This window comes from Hylobates moloch, unplaced genomic scaffold, assembly GCF_009828535.3.
Source record: "Hylobates moloch isolate HMO894 unplaced genomic scaffold, HMol_V3 SCAFFOLD_3, whole genome shotgun sequence".
Lineage (NCBI taxonomy): Eukaryota > Metazoa > Chordata > Mammalia > Primates > Hylobatidae > Hylobates > Hylobates moloch.
Window position 1 is genome coordinate 161,616,442 of NW_026652278.1, and position 17,762 is coordinate 161,634,203.

A 17,762-nucleotide genomic window follows, 5' to 3' on the forward strand; every position below is an offset into this window, starting at 1 on the left:
TGTGGTGGCATGTGCCTATAGTCCCAACTACCCGAGAGGCTGAGAAGGGAGGATTGCTTGAGCCCGGGAAGTCAAGGCTGCAGTGAGCCATGATCAAGCCACTGCCCTCCAGCCTGGGTGACAATGTGAGACCCTGTATCAAAAATAAAACAAAACAACACAAAATATAATACCCTCTACTTAGAAGGAGCTTTTTATTTTAAAAATTAAGGCAACTTCCATAAATAATGTCTCATTATTCTCCGTGATTGATATCCTCTCTAAAAGTCAATCATAAATTAATGTGACAATAATGATTCCATAAATCATTAAATACCATGAGTTCATTGCATGCTATAAAGATAAATGTCATCTCTAACCTCAAAGAAGTCTCAGGCTAGATAAATCCTATTAATAAATATTTATCAAGTGCCTACTATGTGCCAGGCAGAAATGCACACAGCGTGCTACATATCCTAAGCAAATGGCATTGGGCCTTGCCAGTTAGATCAAGCTGCCCCTTTGTGATATGTCAGCTCATCTTGGGGCATCCCCTGCACTGGGGATGAGTTTCTGGTAGACAACACTGGTAGAGCACTCACTCACCCTTCAATCCTCCTTTTTAAACACTGGGCATTTCCTGCTTGTGTTAACCATGAGAAAAATAAGGCCAGGGGAAACCATTCTGTCAGCCAAGGACCCACAGAGAAGAAATGAGAAAATATGAAATACAAATTTATTCGCCACTCAACTCTCATCTACTACCTTAATTCCTAACCCAGTGGCATCAGAATTTTTAAACTGTCTATCTATTTTGTTAGTTTAACAAATAACAATAGAATCCCACCTTGCTTTTAAAAATTTTAAACAATATGGAGGTAAAGCATAGATTTTTTTCATATCAAACATAGACACTAAAAAAGAAAGTAAGATAGCAAATTACTGGCAGGTACAGTCTCTTGCCATTTGCGAGTATCATGAAAAAAATATGTGAGGTAAAGACAACATTATTTTCAAACTTGGTAATTTCCCACAAAACCTTGCAAAACTTTTTTTTTTTTTGAGATGGAGTCTCACTTTACCTAGAAGGTAAAGTTGGCCATTGATATATGAAATAATGTTTAAAAAACAGTATGGACTGGTTGCAGTAAACACATATGAACTCAAAACTAACTCCACTTCCCAACTAGGAATCATTTATTCATAGAATACAGAAAGTAATTTTTTTTTTAATGGAGCCCCACCCTGTCACCCAGGCTGGAGTGAAGTGGTGTGATCTCGGCTCACTGCAACCTCTGCCTCCTGGGTTCAAGTGATTCTCCTGCCTCAGCCTCCCAAGTAGCTGGGACTACAGGTGCACGCCACCACGCCCAGCTAATTTTTGTAATTTTAGTGGAGACGGGGTTTCACCATGTTGGCCAGGATGGTCTCAATCTCTTGACCTCATGATCTACCCGCCTCAGCCTCCCAAAGTGCTGGGATTACAGGCGTGAGCCACCACCACACCTGGCCAACATTTTTTTATTATTATTATTTTTTAGAGATGGGGTCTCACTGTATTGCCCAGGCTGAAGTGCAGTGGTGCAATCTGTGCTCACTGCAACCTGGAACTCCCGAGCTCAAGCCATCCTCCATCTCAGCCTCCCAGGTAGCTGGGACTACAGGCACATGCCACCATGCCTGGCTAATTTTTGTATTTTTGGTAGAGACGGGGTCTCACTATGTTGCCAAGGCTGGTCTCAAACTCCAGGAGGCCTCAAGCAATCCTCCAGCCTCAACCTCCCAAAGTTCTGGGATTATAGGCATGAGCCACCATGTACAGCCTCAAAACTATTTTTTAAGTTTAGTTTCTTCCAACTTATTTACTCTAAATATTTTTTCCTCAAAAGCTCTCACAGATGTTATATTCTTCCCAACATTAAGTAATTTTGCTTAATTTAAATTTTTCAAATATTCCATGGTGCTTTCCCAAGTTTCAGCTCTGCTATGACTTGTGATTCAATTATCTGATGCTTTCCATTGTGCAAAAGAGAGCTTGTAATTGAGTCAGGTAGTCCCCAAGCTATGGGGACTATATTAAGCATTTCTTGAGCTATCACATGAGGACCAAGATTTTACGTTAGCTTTTGTTTATGCCTATTGGGATATTTTATAATGTAAATAGAATATCTGAATAGCGATCCCAGATAATTGCATAATAACAAGCTATCATGATTAATCATTACTTTCACTTTGTCATTCTTAATGAAATTAAAATGGGATTTATCTTCCACTTCCTATGGGATCTTTTCCAGTTTGTTTTGGTTATTCTTTCTCTTACCTAGAGACCTTGGCATTTCAGGCGGTTATTGAGCATTTATATAACTTTCTTTTTTCAAAGCACTTGAGAAACAAACTACATGGTGAGAGCAGTTTGTGGACTAGAGAGAATTTTAATTGCATTTTTATCATTATCCCCATTAGAACTGACCATTTCCCTGTATTCACAATTCCACTAGAGCCTCATAAAGGAGAATGCTGGCTCAGACAAAGTAGGTCCCTGCTGCTACAAAATTAAGCTGCTGAAATTTAAGCAAACTCAAATATTTTAGCATGCCATAATCTCAATAATCAAAAATGCAACTCTTGCAAAGAGGAGCAGGACTGGCCATTTAATAACTGTCTTCCAGGACCCCAGTCCCACATCTAAGCCATGGGAGCACCTGGATGGTAGGGACTCATTTCATGGAATTGGCTTCTTCCCATGAGATGTGTGAATGCACAGTACCACTGTGCTTGGGGCCTCTGCAATTTCATTCCCATTCCAATCCTCCATGTTTCCAATGGTTTATTAGTTCATGGCAAGAATTCCATTTCCAATTGCAATTCCAGCCCAAGTGTATCTCCATTTTAGTGCCAGCTGAGATACAGAAAGTAGTTCTAGTTGCTATTTTGTAAACTGAGAAATGGTTAAAAACAAAATGGCAGCTTTGTGGTGTGTGGATGCTTCTGGATGCTCTAATTCTGAAAACAGTTTATAGAAATAAAATTTTGCAGATTACTTACAATTTGGACAGATATAATTTGCAATCTAAGACCCCTGTAAAGGGCATTTAGAAACATAGGGATTTTATTTTCTGCCTGTTTGAAAGTCTGGGAAATAAAACAAGATCTATTAATAATAATTGGAATAAATGCTATAGCACCTTTTAGTTCAACCACAGTTTGTTTGAATGCTTGCTGTGAATGTTCTTGTGAGGGAACCAAACTCTTGATAATCTCTTTGGGTGATGATTAGAAAATGCTGGTTGTGATTTATTAAAAAAAATCAAATGGAAAAAAAATCAAATGGATTAATGATAATCATCTAGAAATAAGGTTGTACTTCATTTTATACCTAAGTTGTGATGACATGAGGCACCATTGGCTTGATTACCAGGAAGAACACCATTCAGATTGTCCCCCAACCATCTGTAGACATCCCCAAAAGCCTCCATCGCATATGCCTGTGCACCCACTTGTCAGAAGCATACCCATGCTGCACTGCCCCGGATTTGCTTCTTTTGTTTCTGCTTTCACTTGCCTCTATCTCCTGCCCATGAAGCTGTAGGTGAAGGCACACCTCCACCACCACTCACAAAAGCATCAACCACTAGCTCACAATGCTGAGTCTGGAGGAACCAAGACTTCAGTCATTAAAGTGCCAGAACTTCTCTGAGTCCTGGGTAGACTCAGTCAAGATGGCTGTCTCCTACCTGTGGGCCATGCATACACAAATGACCTGTGTTTCTGTGGTCTCTCTTCAACAGTTCCAGCTTCTGATTATCTCCACTTTTCCAGGGTTTCAAAAAATCAATCACGTAAAATTATTCCGGCATACTCTGACCCTCAAACCCAGCCAAAACAAACAAGTACAATCTTAAGGGATACATAAAAATTAGCAACCATACTTTCACTTTAGTCCTATTATCCTTTTTTTTTTTTTTTTACTTCCAAGGGTAGGGCATAACAGGCATTACAGCTTTCTCCTTGTTCTCTTGGATGACTTGCTTTGGGAGAAGCCAGCACCAAGTCATGGGGATACTCAAGTAGCCCTGTAGAACGGCCCATGTGGCAGAAAGAAAGCTGAGTCCTCCTACTCAGCACTCATAGCAAGCACCAATTTGACAGACACTGAGTGAGCCACCTTGGAAAAAGATCTTCCAGCCCCATCAAAGGCTTAAGATTACTGCTACCTCAGCCAAAATCTGACTGGAATTCATGAGAAATCTGATCCGAATTGTACAGCCTATTTTATTCCCAAGTTTCTGACCCACAGAAATTGTGAAGGATAAAAAATGTTTTTTATTGTTTTAAGCCACTCAGGTGTGAGATAGGGTGTTATTTATCAATAGGCAATGAATACAGTTGTTTCTGCTTAATAGTCTTTCATCGGCAACATTCAGACTAATTTTATCTTCAGGGACGTGATTACCTCAGGTGGCACATTTGAAGCTCAAAAATTAGGCAAGCTTGTACACCAAAGCACACTGTTCACAGAATGAAAATCCAGCTCACAGAATGAGAGAAAAAAATGCAAATCATACATCTGATAAGTGCTTAATATCCAGAATATAGAAAGAACTCCTACAACTTAGCAACAACAAACACACAACCTGATTGATATATGCAAGAATCTATTTCTGGAAGAGAAGAGAGAGCCCAGAAATGGATTCTTGCAAATGGTCAGTTGATTTACATAAAAGTATAAAGGTATACATTGGAGAAAACATTATTTTTTCAACAATTGATGCTAGAACAATTAGATGTTCATATCCAGAGAAGTAAATAAACAAACATCAATCTGTATCTTGCACCATATACAAAAATTAATACAAAATCAATCATAGACTTTAAATGTAAAGGATACAATTATAACATTTCTAGAATACAAAAACAAAGAAGAAAAATTTTTTGAGATTAGGCAAAAATTTCTTAGGTATGACACCATAGAAAAAAATTGACAAATTGAACTTCATTGAAATTAAAACCACCTATTCTTCAAAGGCACTGTTAAGAGAATAAAAAGACAAGGACTGAAAAGAGATATTTGCAAATCACATTTCTGGCCAAAGGTTTGTATCCATAATACATAAAGAATTCTCAAATTTTAATAATAAGTAAAACAGCTCAGTTTTTAAAATGGGTAAATGATTTGAAAGACATTTTACCAAAGAAGACAGATACTCAAGTGGCAGATAAGGACATGAAAAAATGATTAACACCATTAGTCATTAGGAAAATATAAATTAAAACCACAATGAGATGCTACTGCATGCTTTTATAATGGCCAAAATTAAAAAGACTGACCACATCAAGTGTTGGAGTAACTGGAAATCTCATACAATGCTAATGGGAATGTAAAATGGTACAACCACTTTGGAAAACAATTCAGATTTTTTTTAAAAGTTAGACACATACCTAGAGTACAAACTAGCCATTCCACTTAAAGATTTTTATCCAGGAGAAATGAAGGCAAATGTCCATAAAAGACTTGTACAAGACTGTTCATACAGCTTTATTTGTAACAGCCCCAAACTTGAAACAACCCAAGTGTTCATCAACAGGTAAATAGATAAACAAATTGTAGTTTTTTCATGTGATAGAATACAATAAGAATGGGCTGGGCTCGGTGGCTCATGCCTATAATCCCAGCACTTTGGGAGGCTGAGACAGGAGGATCACCTGAGGTCAGGAATTCAAGACCAGCCTGACCAACATGGTGAAACCTCGTCTCTACTAAAAAAATACGAAATTAGCCAGGCATGGTGGCATGTGCCTGTAATCCCAGCTACTTGGGAGGTTGAAGCAGGAGAATCACTTGATCCCAGGAGGAGGTGGAGGTTGCAGTGAGCCAAGATCACGCCATTGCACTCCAGCCTGGGCAAAAAGAGCAAAATTCCATCTCAAAAAAAAAAAAAAAAGAATACTATAAGAATGAATACATGCAGCTGCAGCTACATGGATAAAGATCAAAATACTTATACTAAGTGAAAGAAGCCAGACAAAAAGAGCACATACTGTATGATTCTATTTATATAAAATTCTAAAAAATACAAATTAAACTATAGTGAAAAAAAGTACATCGGTGGTTGTCTGGGGACATAGAAATGCCACAGAAAGGAGATTGGGAAACAGATTTCAAAGAGGCATAAAAAAACCTTTGCAGGTGATGGACATGTTCCTTATCTTGATAGTGTTGATGATTCCACTAATATAGTATATACATATGTCAACATATACCAAACTATTCACTTTAAATAAGAGCAGTTTCTTGTATATCAACTATTCCTCAATAAAGCTGATTTTAAAATTAGGCTTACCAGCATTTTTTAAGACACATTGTTAGCTCATTTGGGGTTTTTGTTTGTTTGTCTTATATCTAAAGGCTATATTAAATACCATCATAAACACCACCATAGATATCCAAAATATTTGGGCAAAAATACAATAGAGATATAAAATCAAAAAGAAAGCTAACTCTTGTTCATGACAGCCCAAAGAAGATAACCACCTACAAACAGCTCACACAGCCTTAGGGAAGAAGGAAAAGGAAATTGCCTGTCAGAGAAGCTCCCTTTGTAGGACTAGATTAGCCTCCTCTCCTTCTGCTGAAAGTTTCTCACTGACTTCAAAGAAGTGCTCAGATCAGAGAAAAGCAGAGCTAGGCTGAATAATTGTAGTGAGGTTGGGGCTGTCTTAAAGAGAATCTCTTTTGAGCTGTACCCGTGATGACATTATCATATTATCAAAGATAAAAGGGCTGTGGGGTGGGACTACTGAGCCACAACAGCACTCTTAAGCATCAAAGAGGAGACAAGAAATACATTCAAATAAAAGCAGAAATTTAAAATCATGGGGTAGGGATACACCTCCTTGCTGTAGGAGTGACTGTGACTAATTAGAAAGTGTTTCTGTGTGGGACTGGCTTTACTAGTTATCACTAGCTTCAGGGGGAAGAAGTGTGTGTGTGTGTGTGTGTGTGTGTGTGTGTGTGTGTGTGTGTGTGTGAAGAAAGAGGATTCACTGTAACACAATCCACCATAATGCAATAGCTTAATATTGACACAAGCACAATTTGTGAAGTGGGATCCTGCCAGGACACATGTAATAATCACACCTTGCACAAAGAAATAGAAACACTCTACTGAGGTAAGATGGCCCAAATAATACAAATACAGTTGACTCCCAAATAATACACTGAGAAACTGAACAGGGATTGAATAGTCTAGCAGTAAGATCTAAAATGTTGCTGGTAAAAATAATAATAATTCGTGGATAGATTTAAGCAGTTTCACAAGCCAGCAGGAAAAACTGAGCTATCTGTTTTCCTCATGCTGTACACCAACAGTGATCAGTCAAGCTGGAAATATGTTCTTATGAACTGAGCTAGAAATGTCATTTAATGTTTCTGGTAAAATATCAATTGAAAGACCTGATGAGTATTAGAATTAAGGAAAGATTTAGTGTTGGATAGCACAAAGAAAACAAGACTAGAATTGTAAAGACCTCTAATGAAAGGCTGAATGTGTTGATAAATATTTGAGCAACACAGAAAAGAGAGATTAATACCAGTTTGGGTTGAATAGAGGAACATATGTGATACACAAAGAACCACAGACAGGTGACATAAAAATAGAGAATACTGTTAACGTCTTGTACATAGAAGATGCTCCAAACAACAGTTTCTATTTTATTCATCATTCAAGAAGATGAAGGTCTGCAGATTTTTAAAATAGAAGAATCCTTCAATGGCTTTCTACAGCAAAAAGTAAATATCTTCCTCAGCTCCAGTAGCCCATCTTTATCAGTCTCTTACATGTCTCCCATGCTGGGTACATCCCTAGCATATGAAAACCTCTTGGATCCAACCTGAATGGGTTTGGGTCCTCTCAATTTCCCTTGTCCACACTAAACTTGGGGCCTAGATGAAAGCCAACTCAGATGTACAGAAACAGAAAGGCTTCACCTACTTATTTTCACACTGAGGTTAACATTAAGCCCTAAACAGTTCATTCTGGCCATGCTGAGCCTCACCTCTAGCTACCAGTTAGTCCTGCTGTTTCCTCAAATTCTGTGACTGCTTCCCTGTTTGCTTCACAGATAGAGGGCCAGCAGGATCCCACCTCTTAGAAAACAAAAAGCAGTGGGACTGTGTGTTTATATTGTATCAGCTGTGTGTTATGGCAGGCTTCTCTGCAGAGAACTGCTTGAAACTCCTCTGGAATAATTTCCACAAAAGCGAAACATTCTTCATGTGTTGGCAATAACAAGACATGCCAGATTCTGATAGATGGTCACTCAATGAATTAAAAAACATTCATAGAGCACATGTTATATGCAAATTATATACATCAGGAGTAGGATTGCCATTATTTAGCAAGTAAAAATACAGCATGCCTCACTAATTTGAATTTCAGATAAATGACAAATAATTTAGTACAAGTATGTCCCATATAACATTAATAATACAAGTATTAATTATATTTACAAATTGATATGGTTTGGCTGTGTCCCCACAAAAATCTCATCTTGATTTGTAGCTCCCATAATTCCCACATGTTGTGGGAGGGACCCAGCAGGAGATAATTGAATCATGGAAGAGGTTTCCCCCATACTGTTCTCCTGATAGTGATTAAGTCTCACGAGATCTGATGGTTTTATAAGGGGAAACCCCTTTCACTTGGCGCTCTGACTGTCTCTTGCCGCTGCCATGTAAAACGTGCCTTTCACCTTCCACCATGATTGTGAGGCCTCCCCAGCCACATGGAACTGTGAGTCCATTAACCTCTTTTACTTTACAAGTTACCCAGTCTTGGGTATGTCTTTATCAGCAGTGTGAAATGGACTAATACACAAGTTATTTGTTGTTATCTGAAATTCAATTTTAACAATGTGCCACATATTTTATCTGGCAAGTCTAACTGAAAGGAAAAACAAAAGCGTTTCAAAGAGTGGGTGGGATCAGACAAATGGGAGAGGACATTGAGTCAGGAGAACCTGTACAGACAGACAAGTGCAGAGAGTAGTTGCATTTTTTCAGAGATGATGAACAGAGCAGTTTACATAAGAAGAGGTTGCATGTAGGGGAATAAAATTCAAGATAACCATTAGGGACCTATTTTGTAATGTCTGAAACAGTGGGCAACCTATATCTAACAAAAAATTGGAGGTGGGGTGTTATCCAAGGGCCAGTTGTTTCTTTTTGGAGAATTATCCTATTCGGCAATCCATTTTGGTTATGGAAAAGCAGCCAACATGGTTTGCTCAGGATAAGCAAGGACAAACAATGAGAAAGATGAGTTGCCAGGCATGAGAAGGGAGAAGAAATTTTAACATTCTGGTACAGCCCCACAAAAGAGACGTAAGAGAGAGATTTTTGAGTTGGGCAGAACCATGGCAGGAAGCTAAAAGACAGAGGGAGGAAATTTTAGCCAGGGAGAAATTCCCTTTATCAGCCAAGGGAAAAGAATCCAAGGGGTCAAATACTTCATCTTAAATCATCATCTGTGCTGTTTTGTTATCTAAGTCTCTGCTGCTGCCCGAAAATCTTCAGTAAAAGTTATGCCCAGTTGATGTACCGAGAGACATTTGAGAGATGAGGGAAAATACCTGTGCACCCCATTCAAGTCTCTGTAGGACAGAAGGTAGACAGCAAGCTGGGGGCAAGATGCCAGGAGGAGAGAAGGATCACAAACAGAACATTGAAGTGAAGGATGAATGTGTGAACACCCCTGGGAATCCACAGAAATCTTCAGGAGGACAGGGACATGCAATTTGAGGTTATTTTTATTGAAACCTCAAAAAACAAGAACCCCAGCTAACACCTGGCTCTGTATATAAGGCAACCTCTAGAGATGCAACGTCTGATAGTTCAAGAGTAAGTGATTACATGTATAGATCTCCTGGCATTCATGCTTGACTCTTTCTTTCCCCTTCATACCTTTTTTTTTTTTTTTTAGACATCTTAGCAAGTCCACCAATGTCCATTCAATCTCAGAGAAAGATAGGACTACTCAGATTAATTTATTTTCTCTTTTGCCATGTCTGGCATGAGCTGTTATTGGGATGTTTCCATTTCATGATTCTGCACATGTTTAAACAGCCGTAAGTGTTTCAGTGAGAAATATTGCTTTGCTCGTACTCGACTATCTCTGTGTATGTGAATGTGTGGTATGCGTGCTCCTATATAAATACCCCAATGAACTCCAATGAGTATATGATTGTACTATTTCCTGGAGTGGGTCAACTTATTCCACAATCTATAAAAGAGCAATGAAACTCTCTTTTTGCAACTGTTTGCAATATTTCTCAGCTGTGGTACCAATGTTTTCCCCAAAACTAAGTACTGACTTATGATTCCAGTGACAAACTAACACAATGTTTTATTATTTCCAGAATAGTGACCTCAGAAAGATTTCATTTGGCCAGCCACCTGGTTAGTTGAGGAGTGAGGGCTATTCCTTGAATATAATAATTGACACTTTAGAAAGTTTCTCTCCTGATAGTAAATTCCAGAGAACAGAGCATCTATAATCCAAAATGTCTAATGAGCCAATGGGGACATTAGAGAATGGTCAGGATGTTTTATTTATGTTTAAATGTTTATGTAACACTTATAGCTAGAGGGAAACTTGTTATTGCCATCTTTGCAATTATTATGTTGTTTCTGTTTTACCATCTCTTGTGAAACTACAGAAAAGGAATCGATGATTTGACATGATCCTTGGAATATATCCATGATCCAACTGCTTGCTTTGGAGTGGTTTTTTTGAGCGGGGGGCTTTTTTGGGGTTTTTTTGTTTGTTTTTGTTTGTTTGTTTTGCTGTTGTTGTTGTTGTTTTGTTTTTCTTTGAGACGGAGTTTTGCTTTTGTTGCCCAGGCTGGAGTGCAGTGGTATGATCTCAGCTCACTGCAACCTCCGCCTCCTGGGTTCAAGTGATTATCCTGCCTCAGCCTCCCAAGTAGCTGGGATTACGGGCATCTGCCACCAGCCCGGCTAATTTTTTTTTTTTTTTACATAAAAATAGAGACGGGGTTTCACCATGTTGGCCAGGCCTGGTCTCGAACCCCTGATCTTAGGTGATCCACCCACCTCAGCCTCCCAAAGTTCTGGGATTACAGCATGAGCCACTGCGCCTGGCCGCTTTGGAGTGTTTGAGAAATCAACACACCTAGTGTCTTTCAACTTGAAAAGGACACATTGATGCAGAGCTACCTGGTTAGTTCCCTAGTTAACTATACTAAAGCCTACTTGACCCTTGGTGACAGCTTTCCAACACGCTGACTCCTGCCTCTTTTACTTACTGATACTGCCTATTCTGGTTAGCATTTATCATGATCCTCTGAGCCATTTCCCGTTGACTGCACCAGAATTAGTTCCTCTATGAGTTTTGCAATAATTGCCATATCTATTTCAAAAACCCAAAGCAACAAAACTTTGCCATTTAGCAACAGCACTTGTTTTTAATTGTTCCCATTTCAATGCTTTTATCAATAGGTACATATGCACACTATGAATTTGTTCACATTCATTTCATCATATGGTCTTTCATTAATTCAATGATTAGCATGCCCAGATGAGCACACACATGTTTCTGGAAACACACAAGATGCTAGGTCTTTTAAGGCAAAAATAGATCTATCCCTAACTTCATGGCACTTACAGTCTGAAAGTGCTTACTTATCCAAGACAAAACAGAGTCCTGAAGGACAGATCATTTTGCAAGCTACCAGAATTTTAAAGGCATATTTTTTCTTAAGAAAGTCACTTTCTCATTATTCCTGGGTCATTTGCTTCTGCTTTTTGCTATTCCCCAACTGTATTCATTTTCACTTATCACAGAGGTGTAAATTGATGAAAATTAAGTATTTCCACTTTATTTAATATTGCAGTTTAGGGGGAAAGATAGTAACTACAGCCTAAAATCAATTCTGAATATAAGGTTTTAATATTATCAACTAATTTTTTTTTTCATTCTAATCCTCATTAAAAAATTTGGCCTGGCCGGGTGTGCTGGCTCACACCTGTAATCCCAGCACTTTGGGAGGCCAAGGCGGGTGGATCATGAGGTCAGGAAATCCGAGACCATCCTGGCTAACACAGAGAAACCCCATCTCTACTAAAAACACAAAAAATTGGCCAGGCATGGTAGCACACGCCTGTAGTCCCAGCTACTTGGGAGGCTAAGGCAGGAGAATCACTTGAAGCCGGGAGGCAGAGGTTGCAGTCAGCCAAGATCACACCACTGCACTCCAGCCTGGGCAACAGAGTGAGACTCTGTCTCAAAAAAAAAAAAAAAAAAAAAAAAAAGAAAGAAAGGAAACAAAGAAAAGAAATTGTGGCCTGAGGACAAGTAAAATAGAATGCCACTTCATACAGAATGTCAAAATGAAATGAAAATAGTAAGATGATATTACAGACTCACGCTGAGGTTTTATGTATGGAGTACACAGTGCCATCCCAGAGCAGGACTCTCAAGACATCATCTGTTCCCTTTCTGGTCCCCAAATGAATCAGGCAATTCTGAATTGGTGGCAAGGGCTAGAATATTACAAAACCATGTTGACTCTGATCATCTATCTGTGAAGGTAAACTGGAGTCCAAGGAGTAGAAAGCGTTATGGGCCAGGCAATGCTGACGGGATGGTAGGGTGCACAGCAACGGCAAGTAATAATCTCTCAGGCAACAATTCTCACACTCTCAAGGTCATTTCCCTAGCTTCCTATCTATGCACCCAGGCACCTTAGAAAGAAAGGAACACAGAGGGAACTGAGAAATCCGAGCTTTCTTCGTGGCTCTGTCTCTTTTCTGCATCTTGCTGGGTTAACAGAGCCCTTCTTGGTGCCCACCATCCACCAAAAGCACCCAAGGAGTGCACAGAGAATGAAGAGCAGGGACAAGGTCAGACAGGAGAGGCCTGCTGGGAGACACTGAACACACGGAGTGGGTGGAGCGGAGTAAGAAAATGTATGGTCTCATTAGGAATGAGGTACCAATGATGGTGTCTCCAAATCCAGCAGATCTCTGGGCAAAGTTCCAGGCCTGAATTAGGATTTTGTAGTCATTTTCAAGAGAAAGCACTTTTCCTAAATATCACTAGCTTTTACTTTAGTCACCTATGTCTGGTTCTCATTAAAGTTCCTGGCCATTGCAGTCATTTTATCTTCTAAGTGCAAGTGAGAAACAGGAGTGGGTCAATGCTCGCACCAACTGGGCACTTGAAAGAAGAATTTGAACAGGAGACAAGAAGCAGAGACTATGGCACACCAGCCTGTGAAAATGTACTGCAGCACATTTAAGCTGGAGGCATCAAAACTGGTATCTCCTACACAAATGCAGTTGTTCTCTCTACTGTTTAGCACCATAGAGCTTGAAGGCACATCAGAGAGCATCTCATCTCAGCTAATGCCTTACCTAAAGGCCACAGAACAGTTCCATTAATGTGTGGCCAGCTCAACACCCAGGCTCTCCAATTTCCAATCCTGCACTCTTTTTACTGCTAATAATAGCTCTACTATTTGTGGTACCTATTATGTGCCAGAGACTTACTCTAAATGCTTTACAGGTGTTGCCTTACTTAATCCTACAGCCACCCCCATGATGCAGGTATGTATTACTGTTGCCATTTTCAGGTGAGGAATCTGATATCCAGCATGGATGAGTAATTTGCTCAATTCCAAAACTACAAAAGGGCTGAGCTTCCTACACTGAATCCACACACTTTCCTACACCTAAGATCCATGCTTATTCCCCACCACCAACATTCTGCTTCCTTCACCCCAGGGACACATCTGTGGAAAAGACTGGCTACTTGGTGCTTCCTTTAGCCCCACTTCGTCATGCAGTAAATTACTAAATTCTGACTGATATCTGTGTTGCACACATAGAACATCAGAACACACAGTTTTAAATGTACTAATGCTCGGTGATCTCTCTAAAGTTGGGGGAAAAGAATAATAGCTTGTTTGTCCTCATTCTTTCCAAGATTCTTGTTTCTGGAAATGCTTTAAGCAATTTGATGCCTGAGAGGAATTTCATTCTCTCCAGTTTCAACACCTTTAGTTTTATGTAAAAAATAAAAAATGTATAATCGTGAAATAACAGAGGGCATGAGAAAGCTGATGTAATAGTGAGCTGAATCTTTACTGGCCCTGATAAATTAACTACCAAACTGGCAATTGAACCCCATGCCAGAAGTAGAAATGTGTGCGAAGCCGCAGGCTAATTATATCATACCCCTTGCTGTTACGAAAACTCTCGTTGTTCATAAACCACCAACCAGGGCTGCCTGAGGTTGTCCACTATCTTTTCCTTTTCTTTTTTCAATTTCTGGTGCAACAAAAAACCATCTTTTGAATGAATAAACCAATAAATGCCTTTTTTTTTTTTTTTTTTCTTTTTCCTGCTGCACAGAACCTGAAGCGGGTAGCTGAGACCTGGATGGATGAATTTGCTGAGTACATTTACCAGCGGCGGCCGGAGTACAGGCATCTCTCCACGGGGGACATCTCTGCCCAGAAGGAGCTGCGCAAGCAGCTCAAGTGCAAGGACTTCAAATGGTTCATGGCTGCTGTGGCCTGGGACGTGCCTAAATACTACCCTCCAGTGGAGCCCCCGCCTGCTGCCTGGGGGGAGGTGAGAAAAGGTTGCCTGAAACCTGCGCCTACCTGTGAGACCCTGTGCCTCCCCCATAGCCTCAGATGGTAGGAGGGTCTGCTAAAACCTTCACTTTTAGCCTGCAGCCAAGTAGCATTCATTTAAATCATCTCAAATACATGAATGTTCAACCTCTTTTTAGCAATTACTAGATTTAGCCTTCAGAGTTGATAGCCTAACCCAGAATTAGTGACCACTGTTGATTCCCCAGATGATTTTTTTTTTTTTTTTTTTTTTTTTGAGACGGAGTCTCGCTCTGTCTTCCAGGCTGGAGTGCAGTGACGTGATCTCAGCTGACTGCAACCTCCACTTCCCAGGTTCAATCGATCCTCCTACCCCAGCCTCCTGAGTAGCTGGAATTATAGGTGCACACCACGACACTCAGCTAATTTTGGTATTTTTAGTAGAGACAGGGTTTTGCCATTTTGGCCAGGCTAGTCTCAAACTCCCGACCTCAGGTGATCCTCCTGCCTTGGCCTCCCAAAGTGTTGGGATTACAGGCATGAGCCCCTATGCCTGGCCATGAATTTTTAAAATACACCTAGAAAATATTTTTATTTGAAATTAGGGAAATCACCATCAGCGTTTGTAGAGAATTGATATATCTATCATACAAGTGCGTAAATATGGGCACCTGATATACGTGATAAAAACCCTCTGTCCTGGTGCACAGCCTTGCTGCTATTGGTATATACAATTACAAGGCAATGAGGGGCTTGGCTATTTTCCCCTCCAGGCTGTGCTGTGCAGAATCATAAAGAAATGCATTTCCATAATGTACAGAACTGTGACACAGGCAGCCACATTGATTCTTTAAATAAGCACCAACCTTTCCACCTCTGAACACTTCTATTCAGTGGAAATAGAATGGAAAGAGCTGAATAGCCCCAGGTCCCAAATTTAAAATATCTTTCTTTTGGCATAGAAAAGACTATTGCACTGGGTTCGGTTCCATTCAATACTGTTACTATAGCCTTTCTCCGTAGAATAGAGTGTGCTAAAGCAGGACTAAAATTGGATAGGGTGGATTTATCCTAGCAATTCAACCTGCTCTTAACAGAGGATATCGGGGAAATGCATCAAGGCTAGATGTTCACACCATCCCACTTCTCCAGCCTTTCAGAAATCAAGAGTCGATTGTCTCGCATTGTGGAAGAGTATCATCAGTATCCTTGGTTTTATAGTCTCTGAAAGAAGACACCATTGCCTAGATAGTGTCTGTGACTGCAGAGCTCTGAGAAAAGGCTACCCCAGGGCATGGTAGGAGAGGCCAGAGGACTCAGGCAGTGTTCCTGGGCGAGCTGTTCCAGATCCCTGTAGAGGACGTGTTCAGCAAGTCACAGGTGCACTGCTTGTTGTGTTCAGGTCACTCTTCATACCTGGGACACCCAGGATGAAGGAAAGAGTCAATCCTGCCACTACACTCTCCATCTCCTCATGGTTTTTGCATGTGTATGTCATCCTGACATTGTCTGCTTAATTCAAGTTAGTAATTTGGTCTCATCCTTTGCATCTTAAACATTTTATTAAAACATCCCTAGAATATTAGTAATATTAGCCTGCTTGTATTAATTTAACTGTCTACCACAGACTCAATTCACAGCAGTGGAAATTTGAAGTAGACAGATCTCAGAAAGAATTTTTTTATCCTAACATGTTGGAAGGCATGGGAAGTGAGTTCCTTCTACAGTTTTTTTGTATATATATATATACATATATATAAGGTTCTATTTGTCATCTTTCTATGATGATTCAAATGCTGTCCTGCCTAGCGACTAAGAAATACACTTGAAGAGCCCACAGTATCATTGTGTGATTCACTACAGGGCTAAAATCTCATCAATCTTTTATCTGCCTTATGTGGAAACGTGAATTTTTCTTCCTACCAGTTACTATGTTCTGCAAACTGCAACTGGTCACGTTTTTCCCACATTACCTGATTAAACCATAACCTGAATTTATATAGCACCTTTTCTAAATAGACTCAAATCATCCACTCAGTTTCTAAGAAAGGTACAACCTTCCAGGAATAATCAAAATCAGAACCGTCTTAAGCCCAAGTAGGCTATGCCAGTGTGTTTATATCTATTACCCTAGATTGCCTCATACTTTTACAACACTTGCCTTATCCCTGGAGACATTTGCATTCATTATTTCCAGCTTAAACAATCAGACATTGAGAATATCAGATTTTTTATTTTTCCCAAGACAAGGATTTGCTCTGTCATACAGGCTGGAGTGCAGTGGCATGATCATAGCTCACTGCAGCCTCAAACTCTTGGACTCAAGTGATCCTCCCACCTCAGCCTTCTGAGTAGCCCAGACTACACATTCACACCACCAGTCCCAGCTACTTTTTTAAATTTTTTGTAGAGACAAGGTCTCAATATGTTGCCCATGCTGATCTTGAACTCCTGGCCTCAAATATTCCTCTCGCCTCAGCCTCCCCAAGTGCTGGAATTGCAAGCATGAGCCACCACATCCGGCAACAGATTTTTTTTTTTCTTTTTTAACACAATGGCAAATTTCTTTCCCCAAAGCCTCAGAACAGTAAACAAATAAAGGTCATATTTAGGTTTAGGAAAGAAGAAAATGGGGACATAGTTTATGGGCCAGTTGGGTTCAGTTGTATTTGTTCAGTGAAGATGTGATGCATAGCAAGAATGAAGACATAGAGGATGAGACGAAGGCAAGAAGAAAGGAAATCAATAAAAGACAAGGGTTTGCACTGTTAAATACTAGTTTTTAAAAGTATCTAATTCTCAGACAGAGTAGATCTCTGAGAGTATAAGTGAAACATGTACATTTAATGCAGGAGGCAAGTGAAGGATTTGAAATGCAGCTTAATCAAAATGAAATAATGAAAAAAGATTATTTTCCAACTCTAGGTGGGTAATAATATTTTTAAGAGTGGCTAGGCTGGGCACGGTGGCTCACACCTGTAATCCCAGCACTTTGGGAGGCAGAGGCAGGTGGATCACCTGAGGTCAGGAGTTCGAGACCAGCCTAGCCAACATGGTGAAACCCCATCTCTACTAAAAATACAAAAATTAGCTGGGCATGGTGGCATGTGCCTGTAACCCCAGCTACTCGGGAGGCTGAGCTA

The 17,762-nt window shown here is 40.0% G+C and overlaps 1 protein-coding gene across 1 annotated transcript in view; it reads left to right on the top strand.

Moving 5' to 3' along the window:
• Positions 1-17,762, top strand: part of GALNTL6 (polypeptide N-acetylgalactosaminyltransferase like 6) — a 1,281,746-nt gene that overhangs the window by 1,180,847 nt on the left and 83,137 nt on the right. Inside the window, exon 10 of the mRNA XM_032148915.2 lies at positions 14,414-14,635. Coding sequence (XP_032004806.1) covers positions 14,414-14,635 — 222 coding nt within the window. The remainder of the gene's footprint in view (positions 1-14,413; positions 14,636-17,762) is intronic.